Source organism: Ranitomeya imitator, chromosome 1 (assembly GCF_032444005.1).
Source record: "Ranitomeya imitator isolate aRanImi1 chromosome 1, aRanImi1.pri, whole genome shotgun sequence".
NCBI lineage: Eukaryota > Metazoa > Chordata > Amphibia > Anura > Dendrobatidae > Ranitomeya > Ranitomeya imitator.
In genome coordinates, this window is record NC_091282.1 from 354198057 (window position 1) to 354214348 (window position 16292).

Consider the following 16292-nt stretch of genomic DNA (forward strand, 5'->3'; position numbering starts at 1 on the left):
AATACATTTAGCAGTGAGTTTGTGCTTCCACTTTAGGCTTCCGTCTGAATTCCTGAAGACTAGGCACAGATGTGCCCCGATAGTCACTGAATTTAATATGGCGAACTGAGTCCAAAATATGAAACTCCATCTGCGTTATTGTGCCCGACTGAAAAGGCAGGTCTCCAGAAAAGAGTGCCGAGTGCAGAATTTCTGATTTTACACTCTATTTGCTTAATTAAAGGAGCAATTATGCCTTATGATATTGATGACATATCGCTATTATCAGTCATCAATAGCAAATCTGTGGAGCTCTGACATTCGCCATCCCCACCGATCAGCCGTTTACAGCACTGGCCGGATGCATGCAATGACCGGAGGCAGAACAGCCCTGTTTACTCTGTAGTGGTGAGAACAGCTCCTACTTAAAGGGAACCTGTCACCCCGTTTTTTCAGATTGAGATAAAAATACTGTTAAATAGGGCCTGCGCTGTGCGTTACAATAGTGTATGTAGTGTACCCTGAGTTTGCATCTCGGCTTCAGGAAAATGGCCGCCGCGATCTCCATCTGCGCACGCGCGGCATCCCGTGGCCATTTTCCTGAAGCCCCGTGCAGCAGAGCACTCCATCTGCGCACGCGCGGCCTCAGGAAGATGGCCGCCCCCACCGATGACAAGGGTAATAGCGCAGATCGCACGCTTCTTCTTCACCTGCGCGCAGTGGATTCGGCACTTGGACATGCGCACACCACTACGCCACCAACGGAAAGCTGGGGAAGAAACAGCGATGTCACCACGCCCACCTGACCTGACCAGCCTGATTGACAGGTGAAAACGGCGACTTTGGTAATGTATTGCGCAGCATAGGTGGGGAATCAGGGTACACTACATACACTATTGTAAAGCACAGCGCAGGCCCTATTTAACAGTATTTTTATCTCAATCTGAAAAAACGGGGTGACAGGCTCCCTTAAGGCTATGTGCACACGTTCAGGATTTCTTGCAGAAAATTCCTGAGAATTCCGGACATTTTCTGCAAGAAATCCGCAAGAAAACCGCATGCGTTTTTGCCGCGATTTTGCCACGGTTGTGATGCGTTTTTGCCGCGTTTTTGCCGCGTTTTTTTCCGGACACTTCCCAATGCATTTTGGAGTGGGAAATCCGCAAAAAAAAACGGAAAATTAATGAACATGCTGCGTTTTTTGCCGCGATGCGTTTTTTTCACGGAAAAAAACGCATCATGTGCACAAAACATGCGGAATTCATTCTAAATGATGGGATGCTTATTGTATGCGTTTTTTTTGCGGTTTTATAGTGTTTTTATCGGGAAAAACCGCGAAAAAACCGCAAAGTGTGCACACAGCCTTAAGGGAACCTGCCAGGTACCCCGTGCCCCCAGGACCACCAGCATCTATAAATTCCCTGTGTTACATTACTTCTGGGAGCACGGGGGACCTGACAGGTTCCCTTTAACTGAAGCAGAAATATTGAAGCAAGTGGTGTGTTAATATCTTTGTCAGCTCTGTTTTTTCTGCTTTGCAGGGCGGCCCATGGTATTTGGGGTAAAACTCTCAAAGAATATATGTGTATCGATTCCTCGGCATCAATGAATACTCTCAGTGAACTGGTATTAAAGGGTAATACACTTTGACTTCATTATTAAAGGGGTGTTTTGTTTACCGAAGAAAAGTTTGCAGTCACTTTATGTGACTGCAGACTACCGAATCATGACCGTGTATGGCGCACATAGTCACGGTTGCCTTTTGTTTCCTGTGCTGGTAGGGCTGTCACATGAATTAACATATCTGCGCTGACATGCCGACTAGTCTAACATGACTCCTTACAATAGAAAGGAATGGAGAGAAGTGCATGCGACTAGTGGGCATGTGACCGCATGTATTCAAGTTGTAAATAGAGAGGAACCGTGACAGAGTGCGCCTCACCACTGTCACAATATGGCAGTCGGCAGCCAGCTAGGAAATGCCAGACTTTTTTTCTGACACCAGAAAACCTTCTATAGATGTATTTCTAATTATTTCTACATTAACCAGGTCAGGACCATGTTGTGTTTTCCGATTAATCACCAAGAATATTTTCATTTTTACACATGCGGTTTTAAGAACGCCAACATTTTTTCTTGTTTGGATGTTCAAATAATTTTTTGCTCTTTATTTGTGAATGGTGAGACCTAATTTTATGTAAAAAATAAAATGTTCTTCTGTATTTCACATTTTTGTTAAATTTTTCTTTTATGGCCACTAAAATACGTTTTAAATTTGGTTCCACCATATATAACAACTAATTTTACATATCGGACACTTTTTTTCATCATGGTTTTTTTCTCTCCTGTTTCTAATTTCCATTTATTTCACACATTGTGCCTCCATGCAATCATAAATTACCTTTTGGGGGGCATTTCAACATATACATTTATTTTTTTTTCATTGCTGATAACCCCTGTAAGAGGGGCTTGTTTGTTCGTACCAGTTACAGGGCAACTTCAGTTGACCCAACAGCTCCTGCTCCCCCCAACCCTTAACCACAGGCCTGGAAGGAGGAAGCACTTTTCCTGTTTCCTATTCTGTATATACAGAGCTCATTCATTACCGTGTATACTGTGATCAGGAAGACAGAGGTGTGTAAGACGATAATAATAATGATAATAATCTGTTCCTTTTCTGTGGTGAGTCTGGTCGTCTCTGACATCCGGATTCTTGCTCCTGTGTCTGTATGATCTCGGTGCAACTGCTGACTCTGCCATGACAGTCTTTGGTTGTTCTGCAGATAGTTAGTTGCCTGTTACTAGCCATTAACCTTTCTATTTTGTGTTCCTGATCAGGTGGGTCAGAAAAAGGTCAGATGCATATCTCAGGCATTCATTTTAGACAGTTTTTGCCAGTGTCACCAAAGGTAAGTCATTTCAGTATCGACCTCATTCTGCTCACAACCCAACATTGTGTATGGTGAAGGAGAAATGGTCAAGGTGGGCTTACAATCTGTTCATGTGAAAACTGATCACTAACAGTTTGAATGAAGTGTGTTGTTCCCTCCTTAAGGGCACAGTCAGAGCAGTCAGACGGCCATACAACACACAGGACGATAGGATTGCAATTCTAAGACAGGCCGGCGGCTCTCCTGACCGGAGGGTGATAGCATGTATTTCTATGTAGCTGTCAGACCCGGGTCAGGAGAGCCACCAGCCAGTCCGAGCATTGCAATGCGATCATCATCCGTGTAATACTGCCATCTGATTGCATACTTAGGATCATTTGCTATTTGGCTTAGCAGGGAAAGTCACCGAGAGACGGTGTTGTACAGAGTCATTTTGTTCCTCCAAAGAAAGAAAGTACATGGCTAGTCAATGGATCACTTGGTACTTTTCGGTGTGGTCATTGCAACTTTTGCCGATATATTTGCCCCTTGAGTTACTTCACCAGCTCGAGTACAGACAGGAGGTGTGAAATTAGGTATTTTGCCATCTGTAGAACGGCAGGTGTGGTGTATCTCTGCACGTGTACTTGTCCCAAGGACTTTGTGGGTAAAACCAAGCAGAAATCACGTATTCGCATTGCGGAACATCTCAGGGACATCAGACACGGCTGAGAGACACCACTGGCACGTCATGTCAATACAGTATACAGGGGCGAGATTGGGTCAATATCATTTTGTGTGATAGAGGTCATCTCACCATCCGTCAGACAGGGGGACTGGGATAGGAGGATCATACAACGGGAAAATAGATGGCTGTATTGCCTTGAGTCTGTGAGCCCATATGGGCTGAATGAGCAGCTTAGCTTCACTAGTCTTTTGGAAACTACAGCCTGGTATATCTGTCCTGTGGACTAATACCTATTTCTATTCAGTGATTATTATCTGACTATCATTATGTTTCTGTCTCGCTTGAATTGTGTAGTAGGGCACATATCTTTGGTTTCTGGTACATATAATTGGAGGCTCTACAGGTATACTGGTTATTTTTCAGAGATCAGAGGAAAATGAAAAGAAAAATAACAAATGCGTCTCTATTTTTCACATTTTTTTTTATGACCACAAAGGACAGCAAGAAAGCACTTTAAATTGCATTTTAATTTCTTTGTAGAATAGTTTCATATATGGGACATGTATGGTGTATAGATGGTAATGACCCATCTATGTCTTCTGAATGGCAGACCAGATGTCTCTGCCAGTTTCATCCCTTCCCTGCTATAGAAGCTGCATAATCTTGTGCAACCAGTTTACTTTGTACTGACACTTTAGAATGTCAGTGCAGAGTGAAGTGTGGACCGTCTGTACATTTAAAGTCTATGGGCTGTCTGGAAGTAGTTAAATAATAAGTGGATGTTATCTTTTCTGTTTGAGAAATCACAGCTTTTCTGAGGGTTTTGTTGCTATAATTAATTTTGCTGGATTGTTTTACTTTTTTTTTAGGTACAGTTTGACTTAGTTGTGTCTGCATACTCTTTAAATGAACTTCCTAACTTTTCTGAACGGGAGAGAGTCATCCAGACATTATGGAGGAAAACAGGGGGCTTCCTGGTCAGTATCTACTAGCTACTGCATTTTCCACTTCATTCTCCATTCGTTATCATTCATTATTTTTGTCTTGATCTTCAAGGTGCTGGTAGAAAATGGTACTCGAGAAGGACATCAGTTATTAATGGAGGCTCGTGACATTGTTTTAAAGGCAAGTTAAAGTTCTGATGTTAGTGAAACTCAAATATATCCAGATTTTAGCATTGGGTCATATATGCTGCTACCTTTGTACAGGGAACGCCTATAATCTGTATCCTATATTTGCCTTTGATTATATCATCCTTGAATAATTCTTAGTTCTATTTGTCCACACATCTCTCCCTGATTTTAAAACATTTTCTTAAAGGGAATTTGTTACTAGGTTTTGCCACCTAATCTGAGCGTAGTATAATCTAAAGACATAGACCCTGATTGCAACAATATGTCACTTACTGGGCTGTTTGCTGTAGTTTTGATAACATTACTTTTTTATCACCAGGAGGTTATCAATAGAGTAAGACTAGTAAACCTGCTGCCTTGTATTCATGAGCTCTGTATAACCCCACACACCCAACACAGACTGGCAGCTTTCTGCCTATGCACAGTGTACAGAGGTAGCAGTCAATCAGTGATGTGGGTGGGGGTTATACAGAGCTCAGCATGATAGATCGACAGAAGATAAAACAAGCGATTGTATCAAAACTACAGCAAGCAGCAATGTAAGGGAAATCCCTTCATTCAGATGTTGTGGCATCAGGACCTCAGTGCTGTAAGTTAAGAGTTCTATCCTCTGTGCCAATAATACAGAATAATGGGTCCTGGTAAGTTTAAATGCAAATAATTCTATGTGTTACCTTGCTCACTAATATGTCGTTTCACACGTCATAGAAACTGATTTATTTTGCTTTTGTTCATACAGGGAGGTGACAAAGAAGTTTGGGACCACCGCCCTGCTTGTGTGTTTGCCCCAGTAAGAAATATTAATCTTTGTTACATTTGTTACTTTCCTAATTGTTCTGTGTACATACAGCCATGTTCAAACCTTGCAAACTGGATTGCTTTATTAGTTTCAGAATATTGTAAGCTTACCACATCTCTTATGGCTAACATTTTATGTATTCCATTTAAAATTCTGTCGGTTTGTCCAAATACACTGTCATTGAATGCTATGTGCACATATCATATCTAAAAAGAATTACCAAATGCACTGCAAAGTCAAAATCACTGGCTGTGCATATGTTCGGTCTTTTTGAACTTTTTTTTAAAGCACCACTCCAGCGTTTTTTTGTATTGCAGCACTGGGAGTGGTACTTCTAATGTAAAGCCGTTGACCCTTGTGATGCAGTGACCCCTGTAACAGGTAGGGGGCGCTGCATGGTCTCCCCAGTATACGCACAGAGGTGTATTGAGGCCATAGGAATGCATGGCAATTGCAGGCATGACTGTGGTAATGAGATAAAATCCGGCAGTATTGTGAATGGCCGATACGTGTGTCGCAGAGCAGAAGACTCTGCGCTGCCAGCCTGAAGCAATGTGGTGTTCTGGGACCTATAGTCCCACAAGTGTTTGGTATGCTTATCATGGGTGGCTGGCAGGGCTAGTTGTGTGAGTTGGGCGGTACAAACTAGCCACACACCCACACTCCCACCCAGGGGAGTGGTTTAAGGTATGTAATGTGACCAGGGTGTGGGTCACATGCTCTGAGTGAGGGGGACCTGAATGGTCTACGTGCAAGGTCCTGGCAGATACCTCAGTGTTGGGTGTGCTAAGCCCTGAAGAGCACGTGGTGGGACTTTGCTTCTGGTGACCTGGGTATTGGACGAACCCAGCTGGGGTTGGACATCCTGGATTGTACCCGGACAGGCTACCTGTGTGATCCCGAGTAACCTGGCTGTTGGGAGGTCCTGGGAGGAGGACTGGATCCCTGAACAGCACGAGGTGAGGACAGGGATCTGCAGAGCCAGAAACAGGCCCCGTGTGGTACTGCCAGTGGAAAGCCTGTAGCACTGACAAGCAGGTAATTCAGACTGTGTGTGTTTGGCTCCAGAGCGAGCCTGAACATTGGACTCGACCAAGAGTGTATGTCACAGTCCTGATGGAGCAGAGTCACACTGTGAACATTGTTACCGTATTTTGCCATGCTTTGAAGATTGTTGTTTTGTGTTTTCTGCCACTGGGGTTTATGGAGTAATAAACCCAGTTGAACTTTTAGAAGAAAATACGGTTTTGTGTGTTAATCCCGTGCCAAGCGAGTAATCCCCTACCCGTTAGTGAGTGCAATCTCACACCCTATTCTTATACTTACCCGCCGCTGTTTTCACCTTCTATCAGCCCCACTCTAGTCGCCCTTCAGAAGGTTGTGACCTGCCGGATCGCTCCAGTGTTTGCTGGAGCCAGCCAGAGGTCACTTTTCAATATAAATCCTACAAAAAATGTATTCAAACAAGGCAAGTATAATGTAATTACTTTATTAATGCAAGATCAATAGCATGATAATCATTAAAAAGCATAAATGCACAACCGACAATTAAAAAGAGGGGAAAAGGATGTGCCAGATTCCTTGTGGGAATAAAAGGACTAGAAATAGGAAAAACCCAATGTGGCTAAACAAAGAAGTAAGACAGGCAATTAACAGTAAAAAGAAAGCATTTGCACTACTAAAGCAGGATGGCACCATTGAAGCTCTAAAAAACTATAGGGAAAAAAATACTTTATCTAAAAAACAAATTAAAGCTGCCAAAAAGGAAACAGAGAAGCACATTGCTAAGGAGAGTAAAACTAATCCCAAACTGTTCTTCAACTATATCAATAGTAAAAGAATAAAAACTGAAAATGTTGGCCCCTTAAAAAATAGTGAGGAAAGAATGGTTGTAGATGACGAGGAAAAAGCTAACGTATTAAACACCTTCTTCTCCACGGTATTAACGGTGGCAAATGAAATGCTAGGTGAAATCCCAAGAAACAATGAAAACCCTATATTAAGGGTCACCAATCTAACCCAAGAAGAGGTGCGAAACCGGCTAAATAAGATTAAAATAGATAAATCTCCGGGTCCGGATGGCATACACCCACGAGTACTAAGAGAACTAAGTAATGTAATAGATAAACCATTATTTCTTATTTTTAGGGACTCTATAGCGACAGGGTCTGTTCCGCAGGACTGGCGCATAGCAAATGTGGTGCCAATATTCAAAAAGGGCTCTAAAAGTGAACCTGGAAATTATAGGCCAGTAAGTCTAACCTCTATTGTTGGTAAAATATTTGAAGGGTTTCTGAGGGATGTTATTCTGGATTATCTCAATGAGAATAACTGTTTAACTCCATATCAGCATGGGTTTATGAGAAATCGCTCCTGTCAAACCAATCTAATCAGTTTTTATGAAGAGGTAAGCTATAGACTGGACCACGGTGAGTCATTGGACGTGGTATATCTCGATTTTTCCAAAGCGTTTGATACCGTGCCGCACAAGAGGTTGGTACACAAAATGAGAATGCTTGGTCTGGGGGAAAATGTGTGTAAATGGGTTAGTAACTGGCTTAGTGATAGAAAGCAGAGGGTGGTTATAAATGGTATAGTCTCTAACTGGGTCGCTGTGACCAGTGGGGTACCACAGGGGTCGGTATTGGGACCTGTTCTCTTCAACATATTCATTAATGATCTGGTAGAAGGTTTACACAGTAAAATATCGATATTTGCAGATGATACAAAACTATGTAAGGCCATGTTCACACCATCCTTTTTTTCATGCGGAATTGCCGCGATTTTCCCGCTGCGGGTCCGCAGCTGTTTTCCATGCAGGGTACATTACAATGTACCCTATGGAAAACAGGAACTGCTGTGCCCACATTGCGGAAAATCGCGAAAAAAGCCGCGCTGAATAGCCGCGGTAAAAAAGAAGTACCATGTCACTTCTTTTTGCAAAACTGCAGCGGTTCTGCACCCATTGACCTCCATTGTGAGGTCAAACCCGCAGTAAAACCCGCAGATGAAAAATATATCTGCGGGTTTTACTGCGGTTTGTGGTGCAGAACCGCTGCAGTGTGGCTGCCCCCCCGTGCCCCAATCCCACCCCCCCATGCTCCGATGCCACCCCCCGTGCTCCGACGCCCCCCCCCGTGCCCTCATCTCCCCCCCTTATGTGAAATTAGGATTATTTAGTCTAGAAAAAAGACGACTGAGGGGCGATCTAATAACCATGTATAAGTATATAAGGGGACAATACAAATATCTCGCTGAGGATCTGTTTATACCAAGGAAGGTGACGGGCACAAGAGGGCATTCTTTGCGTCTGGAGGAGAGAAGGTTTTTCCACCAACATAGAAGAGGATTCTTTACTGTTAGGGCGGTAAGAATCTGGAATTGCTTGCCTGAGGAGGTGGTGAGACTTTGTGCAGCAGGCCTTCATGGTAAAATAGGTGCTAGGAAACCACTGCTAAGGACAGGGAACAAGCAGAAGAGACTTGTTTGGGCTAAAGAACACAAGGAATGGACATTAGACCAGTGGAAATCTGTGCTTTGGTCTGATGAGTCCAAATTTGAGATCTTTGGTTCCAACCACCGTGTCTTTGTGCGACGCAGAAAAGGTGAACGGATGGACTCTACATGCCTGGTTCCCACCGTGAAGCATGGAGGAGGAGGTGTGGGGGTGCTTTGCTGGTGACACTGTTGGGAATTTATTCAAAATTGAATGCATACTGAACCAGCACCGGTTTGCGTTTAGTTGGACCATCATTTATTTTTCAACAGGACAATGACCCCAAACACACCTCCAGGCTGTGTAAGGGCTATTTGACCAAGAAGGAGAGTGATGGGGTGCTACGCCAGATGGCCTGGCCTCCACAGTCACCAGACCTCAACCCAATCGAGATGGTTTGGGGTGAGCTGGACCGCAGAGTGAAGGCAAAAGGGCCCACAAATGCTAAGCATCTCTGGGAACTCCTTCAAGATTGTTGGAAGACCATTCCCAGTGACTACCTCTTGAAGCTCATCAAGAAAATGCCAAGAGTGTGCAATGCAGTCATCAAAGCAAAAGGTGGCTACTTTGAAGAACCTAGAATATAAGACATAATTTCAGTTGTTTCACACTTTTTTGTTAAGTATATAATTCCACATGTGTTAATTCATAGTTTTGATGCCTGCAGTGTGAATGTACAATTTTCATAGTCATGAAAATACAGAAAAATCTTTAAATGAGAAGGTGTGTCCAAACTTTTGGTCTGTACTGTACATTGAGAGCTTGTGACCGACTTCTGGTCAGTCAGAAGTTCATTCAAAAGATTGCACCGTAGGACCATAGTGACATTAGCTTAGTAGCACCACTGCAGCGCTAAAAAAGCCCCCAAAAAACATGCTGGATTGGTATGTTAACTGCTTAAGGCATTGAAAGCCATGAAGTGACTAAAAGAAATGGCCGGTCCATTCTTCAGGCAGCTCAGTAGCTTATTTCTACAGTCAAAAAAAAGTTGCAAGCGGCAAAGCCACTGAAAAATTGACCAAAGGTAACGCTTCATGATAAATACCACCGGCATTTTCCAGAAGTGTATTCTGCTCCAAAAACTCAGTGAGTGTCCACAAAACGTGTCCACATATCCTGCGCCAAAAACATATTGGCTGAGCTGAAAAGAATAGACTGCCAGAGTTTGCCAGTATGCTCCATGTGCTCACTGTCACGATTCCCCTATAGTCCCAGTGAGAGTGGTCAGTCACATGACTCGAAATTGGCATACTAATTGTAACATGCTGACTAGACTCATCCGCTTTCAAAATATTGAGAGAAGCAACTAAAACTCATGTCAGGGCTGTGAATATAGGGGAATCATGACAGTGTGTATATTGCTGCTGTTAACCATTTATATGTCATGAGCTCATTGCCATTCCACTGTGCGATTGCGGGCACTAATGGGTTAACATGGAAGCTGGAGCCTTCTGAAGGTTCTTAGTGTTATTATCTTGGCTGAGCTTCTAAAGAGACTGCAATTTACTTTGTATATTCCTTTATATAGTATAAGAGATCACGCTATTGCAGGTTCAAGTCCCTGTAAAGGACTAAAAAATAAGGTTAAAAAAGATAATAAAAAAATCTAAAAAATATATAATAATTTGAATTACCACAGTTTTCCTCCCAGTAAAAGTAAAGAAATAATAAAATAAATATTTGGTAATGCCTCATCCAGGAAATAAGCTGTGCCAAAAATGCAGGTTTAGGTGCGTTTTTTTGGCCCATTTTTTGTGTTATTTTTTTCTCTTTGTGCATGCCAATAAAGTTGAGTGCACACAGAGAAAAAAAACAACTTCCTGTAGATAGATAGAATAGATAGATTGATAGAATAGATAGATTGCTAGAATAGATAGAGGGAATAGATAGAATGAATAGATAGAATAGAATAGATACATTATCTGCGGTATCCTCTTCCCCAGCATTTTCCCACGGTGTAGAGGTAACTTCAGGTCAGGCAGTGAGGAAGCGCAGGCTCGGTGACGTCGCCGCTTGTTATTGAGCCTGCGCCCGCTCCATCTCCTTCATTCCCCAGTAGCTTACAGCCAGGAGCGGTCGCATTAGCAGCGTTCCCAGTTGCAAGCTTTATCTCCCCCAGATTCTGCGTGGGACACTCGTTATATTGGACTACGACGGATCAGGGAGTATACTGTTGGTTTATTATTTTATTTTTATTTCAGAAGATCGATGGCTTTGCTTGGAATGGCAGAATAATTAAATGGTAAAACTGTGTGGTGTTTTATTTCATTAAAATACTTTTTTCTGCTTGTGTGTGTGTTTATTTAACCCTTTAATTACTATAGGATTAGTAATGGATAGGTGTCTTAGGCCTCTTTCACACTTCAGTCTTCTGGTGTCAATCAAAATCCGTCGTCATGATGGAACGGCGGATCCGGCAAAAATAGTGAAAAACGGAAACAACGGATACGGATCGGGTTTTTCGATGGATCCGTCGCATCCATTTTTTCATCCGTTCCTTCCGTTTTTTTCCACGGATCCGTTTTTTCATATCTCTAAATGGGAGGCTCCCAAACGTGATTTTCTACTGGAAAATAATGGAAACCTATATATTGAGTGTTTTAACACCCCATGTTTGAGAGGTTGTGGAAGCTGTAGTGCCGAAAAAGCAAAAACGACACAAATTATATTTTTTTAATATTCTTCTGAATTTGTTTCACCACTTAAATAAATATATATATATATATATATATATATATATATATATATATATATATATATACCAAATAATAAAAAGAAGGCAGCACTCCAAAAATTTCAGGTGAAAAAGGATGAAGTTTTAATCGACCCACATCACTGCGCAGTGATGTGGGTCGATTAAAACTTCATCCTTTTTCACCTGAAATTTTTGGAGTGCTGCCTTCTTTTTATTATTTGGTATACATGTTGGATTAATGTTTGGACCATTTTATCCAGGGGGCTAGGCACCCACCATTGGTGAGCATTGTGCTGTTCCATTTTTTTTATATATATATATATATATATATATATATATATATATATATGTATAGTATGTATACTACAGAACCAAATTCTGATGAACATAATCAGTGGTAGAGGGTGTTAATCATCACAATAAGTATGAGGTGTAAGAATAAATCTGCCCATCTACCGCCTATGCATGGATATATGGATAACTGCAACAACCTGAACAGAAACAACCAACTAAGCAGTCATAGAATCCAACAATAACAACTTTATTAGATAAAATATATAAAAGGCATAATATATCAGACAATCGGACTCAACGGGGCCAAAAGATGGTATCAAGATAATGCCCACATACATAGAAGCCCAAGGTAGGGTAAGTCCCTGGTACAGGTCATGTATAGATATACCAGTGAGGTAGCAATACACTCATGTGTGGAACATGTAGATGTCTACATAGTACAAAAAATCACAGCGCAATAGCCCATATGACACATCACCTATTCCAATCATGGTTATGAATCATAAACTACCCCACAATAGTACCTTGTCAGTGCGGACGCTGACACCCAGGGGCACCCTTACACCCCGACGCGCGTCTCGGTAGTGTTACCTTCCTCAGGGGGCGCACAGATATGACAGGGCATGGAGTTTAAATAGATAAACAGGATTGTGTGCAGATCGACGTCACCGCGCGTCACCCTGCAGCCGTAGCCGTAGGCATAGGCAGCATGAATAGTAAAAAGTTGGTCACAATTACAGGGTTAATGGCAGCGTTAACGGACTGCGTTATGCCGCGGTGTAACGCAGTCCGCTATGGGGGCACTGACTGGAGGGCAGTAGGGAAGGGGAATTCGCGGCCGGACTGTGCCGCGACCAATCAGCGACCCGTGATTTCCGCGCCAGACAAACAGACGGAAGTGACCCTTAGACGATTATGTAGATACATATATATATAATAAAAATGTTAATTTGGTATCCCTGTAATTAAACTGTCAAGGATAATCCTGTTCACTGGTCATTTTACGATACATCGAAACACATAAAAAGAAAACCACTAATCATTATCTGAATTGTATTTTTTTCTGCATTTCATCCCATTTGGATTTTATTTTTCCGTGCATTGTATGGTAAAATAGGTGGCGTCAGATCAAGTGAGAATGGACCTTTGCTTTATTTTCTGCCTCAAGCGGTTAAATGAATATGCACTGGAAATCTATTGGATAGGCATAATTTATCAAAGTTGTTGTCCTACATCGGCAAGTTATCACATATCCATAGCGCTTTATGCTTTGTCTGCCTCTGCTGTATTCTAATGGCACATTTCCGAACCCCGTTCTCAGGATCGATGGTGGTCCCAGCAGTCGGACCCCCAGTGATCAGCGTGTTGTCACTTATCCTGTGGATACGTGATAACTTGCTGAGTTGGCATTAGCATTTTTCTATTTCAGTGCTGCTGTCTTGTTTGTAGTTGTCTTTAATTTTTTGTTAAATCTTACTGTATGTTATTGTAGACGCCATAAATCAGTAAGATTAGTAATGTCCACACAATGGTCACTATCAAGTGGGGGTCCGACTACTAAGACTCACCAATTGGCAGTACGAATCAGCAGTGTGTATGATCAACCCCCTCTCCATTCACTCACTGTGGGGCTGCCAAGTGCTTTTTCCATTAACCCCATAAAGAATGAGTGGCGATCGAGAACGCGCCGATCTATAAACCATTGCCTCTCTTGTGAAAAGATGCTGCTTACGTCTCTTCCCTAGACAATTTAGCATGTGCCACATCCTGGAGGTGTTTAGCGCTGTAACAAAAAAATAATGATGAAAATGATACATACGTGAAACCTAGATGTTGGGCAGGATTCCTGTTCTTTGCAATGCTGTTGAAAATAATAATTATATTTTTCCAGTAGATGACGCCATAATACAATTACTATAAATGCTAAGTGCATATATCCTCATCCTACACTAGATGGCACAATAACAACAAAATAAGACTGAAAATAAATATGTAGGAATAGAGCTTATGTTTAAAATAAGATGTTAATTACATGTATAACCCTGGCTAGCTTGAAGAATAAATGCAATATTTGCATAATCCAATATACAGCAAGTGAAATAAGTATTTATCGCGTCACCAATTTGCTATGTAAATATATTTCTAAAGGTTCTATTGACAAGAAGTTCTCACCAGATGTCGGTGAGAACCCATCCAATCCACACAGGCAAAGAAATCAAACCACAGATAGTTTGTGTAATAAAGAGAAATGATACAGAGAAAAAGTATTCAATACATTAACCCCTTCCTGACCTTTGACGCCACGTAGGCGTCATGAAAGTCGGTGCCAATCCGACCCATGACGCCTATGTGGCGTCATGGAAAGATCGCGTCCCTGCAGATCGGGTGAAAGGGTTAACTCCCATTTCACCCGATCTGCAGGGACAGGGAGAGTGGTAGTTTAGCCCAGGGGCTTCACCCCCTCCTGGCTACGATCGCTCTGATTGGCTGTTGAAAGTGAAACTGCCAATCAGAGCGATTTGTAATATTTCACCTATTATAACGGGTGAAATATTACAATCCAGCCATGGCCGATGCTGCAATATCATCGGCCATGGCTGGAAATACTAATGTGCCCCCACCCCACCGATCGCCCCCTCAGCCCCCCGATCTGTCCGGTACACTGCTCCGGCTCCCCTCTGTCCTGTGCTCCGCTCCCCCCGTGCTCTTGTCCGCTCCCCCCGTGCTTCAATCACCCCCCCGTGCTCCGATCACCCCCCTGCACTCCGATCCACCCCCCTCCGTGCTCCGTTCCACCCCCCCGTGCTCCGTTCCACCCCCCGTGCTCCGTTCCACCCCCCCGTGCTCCGTTCTACCCCCCCCCCCCGTGCTCCGTTCCACCCCTCCCGCGCTCCGATTCACCCCCCCATGCTCCGATCCCCCCCCCCCCTATCATACTTACCGATCCTGCCGGGGTCCGTCCGTCTTCTCCCCGGGCGCCGCCATCTTCCAAAATGGCGGGCGCATGCGCAGTGCGCCCGCCGAATCTGCCGGCCGGCAGATTCGTTCCAAAGTGCATTTTGATCACTGAGATATAATCTATCTCAGTGATCAAAATAAAAAAAATAATAAATGACCCCCCCCCTTTGTCACCCCCATAGGTAGGGACAATAAAAAAAATAAAGAATTTTTTTTTTTTCCACTAATGTTAGAATAGGGTTAGGGCTAGGGGTAGGGGTAGGGTTAGGGGTAGGGTTAGGGTTAGGGGTAGGGTTAGGGTTTCGGTATGTGCACACGTATTCTGGTCCTCTGCGGATTTTTCCGCTGCGGATTTGATAAATCCGCAGTGCTAAACCGCTGCGGATTTATGGCGGATTTACCGCGTTTTTTCTGCGCATTTCACTGCGGTTTTACAACTGCGATTTTCTATTTGAGCAGTTGTAAAACCGCTGCGGAATCCGCACAAAGAAGTGACATGCTGCGGAATGTAAACCGCTGCGTTTCCGTGCAGTTTTTCCGCAGCGTGTGTACAGCGATTTTTGTTTTCCATAGGTTTACATTGAACTGTAAACTCATGGGAAACTGCTGCGGATCCGTAGCGTTTTCCGCAGCGTGTGCACATACCTTTAGAATTAGGCCATGTGCACACAGTGCGGATTTGGCTGCGGATCCGCAGTGGATTGGCCGCTGCGGATTCGCAGCAGTGTTCCATCAGGTGTACAGTACCATGTAAACATATGGAAACCAAATCCGCTGTGCCCATGGTGCGGAAAATACCGCGCGGAAACGCTGCGTTGTATTTTCCGCAGCATGTCAATTCTTTGTGCGGATTCCGCAGCGTTTTACACCTGTTCCTCAATAGGAATCCGCAGGTGAAATCCGCACAAAAAACACTGGAAATCCGCGAAAAATCTGCAGGTAAAACGCAGTGCCTTTTACCCGCGGATTTTTCAAAAATGATGCTGAAAAATCTCACACGAATCCGCAACGTGGGCACATAACCTTAGGGTTAGGGTTGGAATTAGGGTTGTGGTTAGGGGTGTGTTGTGGTTAGGGTTGTGATTAGGGTTATGGCTACAGTTGGGATTAGGGTTAGGGGTGTGTTGGGGTTAGGGTTAGGGCTGTGATTAGGGTTATGGCTACAGTTGGGATTAGGGTTAGGGATGTGTTGGGGTTAGGGTTAGGGTTAGGGCTGTGATTAGGGTTATGGCTACAGTTGGGATTAGGGTTGTGGTTAGGGTTAGGGGTGTGTTGGGGTTAGGGTTGTGGTTAGGGGTGTGTTGGGGTTAGGGTTGTGATTAGGGTTATGGCTACAGTTGGGATTAGGGTTAGGGGTGTGTTGGGGTTAGTGTTGGAGGT

General features: G+C 43.3%; 1 protein-coding gene across 2 annotated transcripts in view; it reads left to right on the forward strand.

Annotated features, from left to right (window-relative positions):
- Nucleotides 1-16292, forward strand: part of METTL17 (methyltransferase like 17) — an 86779-nt gene that overhangs the window by 58348 nt on the left and 12139 nt on the right. Inside the window, exons 7-11 of one of the 2 annotated variants that reach the window (XM_069760593.1) lie at nucleotides 1521-1615; nucleotides 2818-2888; nucleotides 4407-4514; nucleotides 4594-4662; nucleotides 5410-5460. In XM_069760593.1, coding sequence (XP_069616694.1) covers nucleotides 1521-1615; nucleotides 2818-2888; nucleotides 4407-4514; nucleotides 4594-4662; nucleotides 5410-5460 — 394 coding nt within the window. Of the gene's footprint in view, nucleotides 1-1520; nucleotides 1616-2817; nucleotides 2889-4406; nucleotides 4515-4593; nucleotides 4667-5409; nucleotides 5461-16292 lie in introns of both variants that reach the window. The other variant, XM_069760584.1, reaches the window with a different exon arrangement.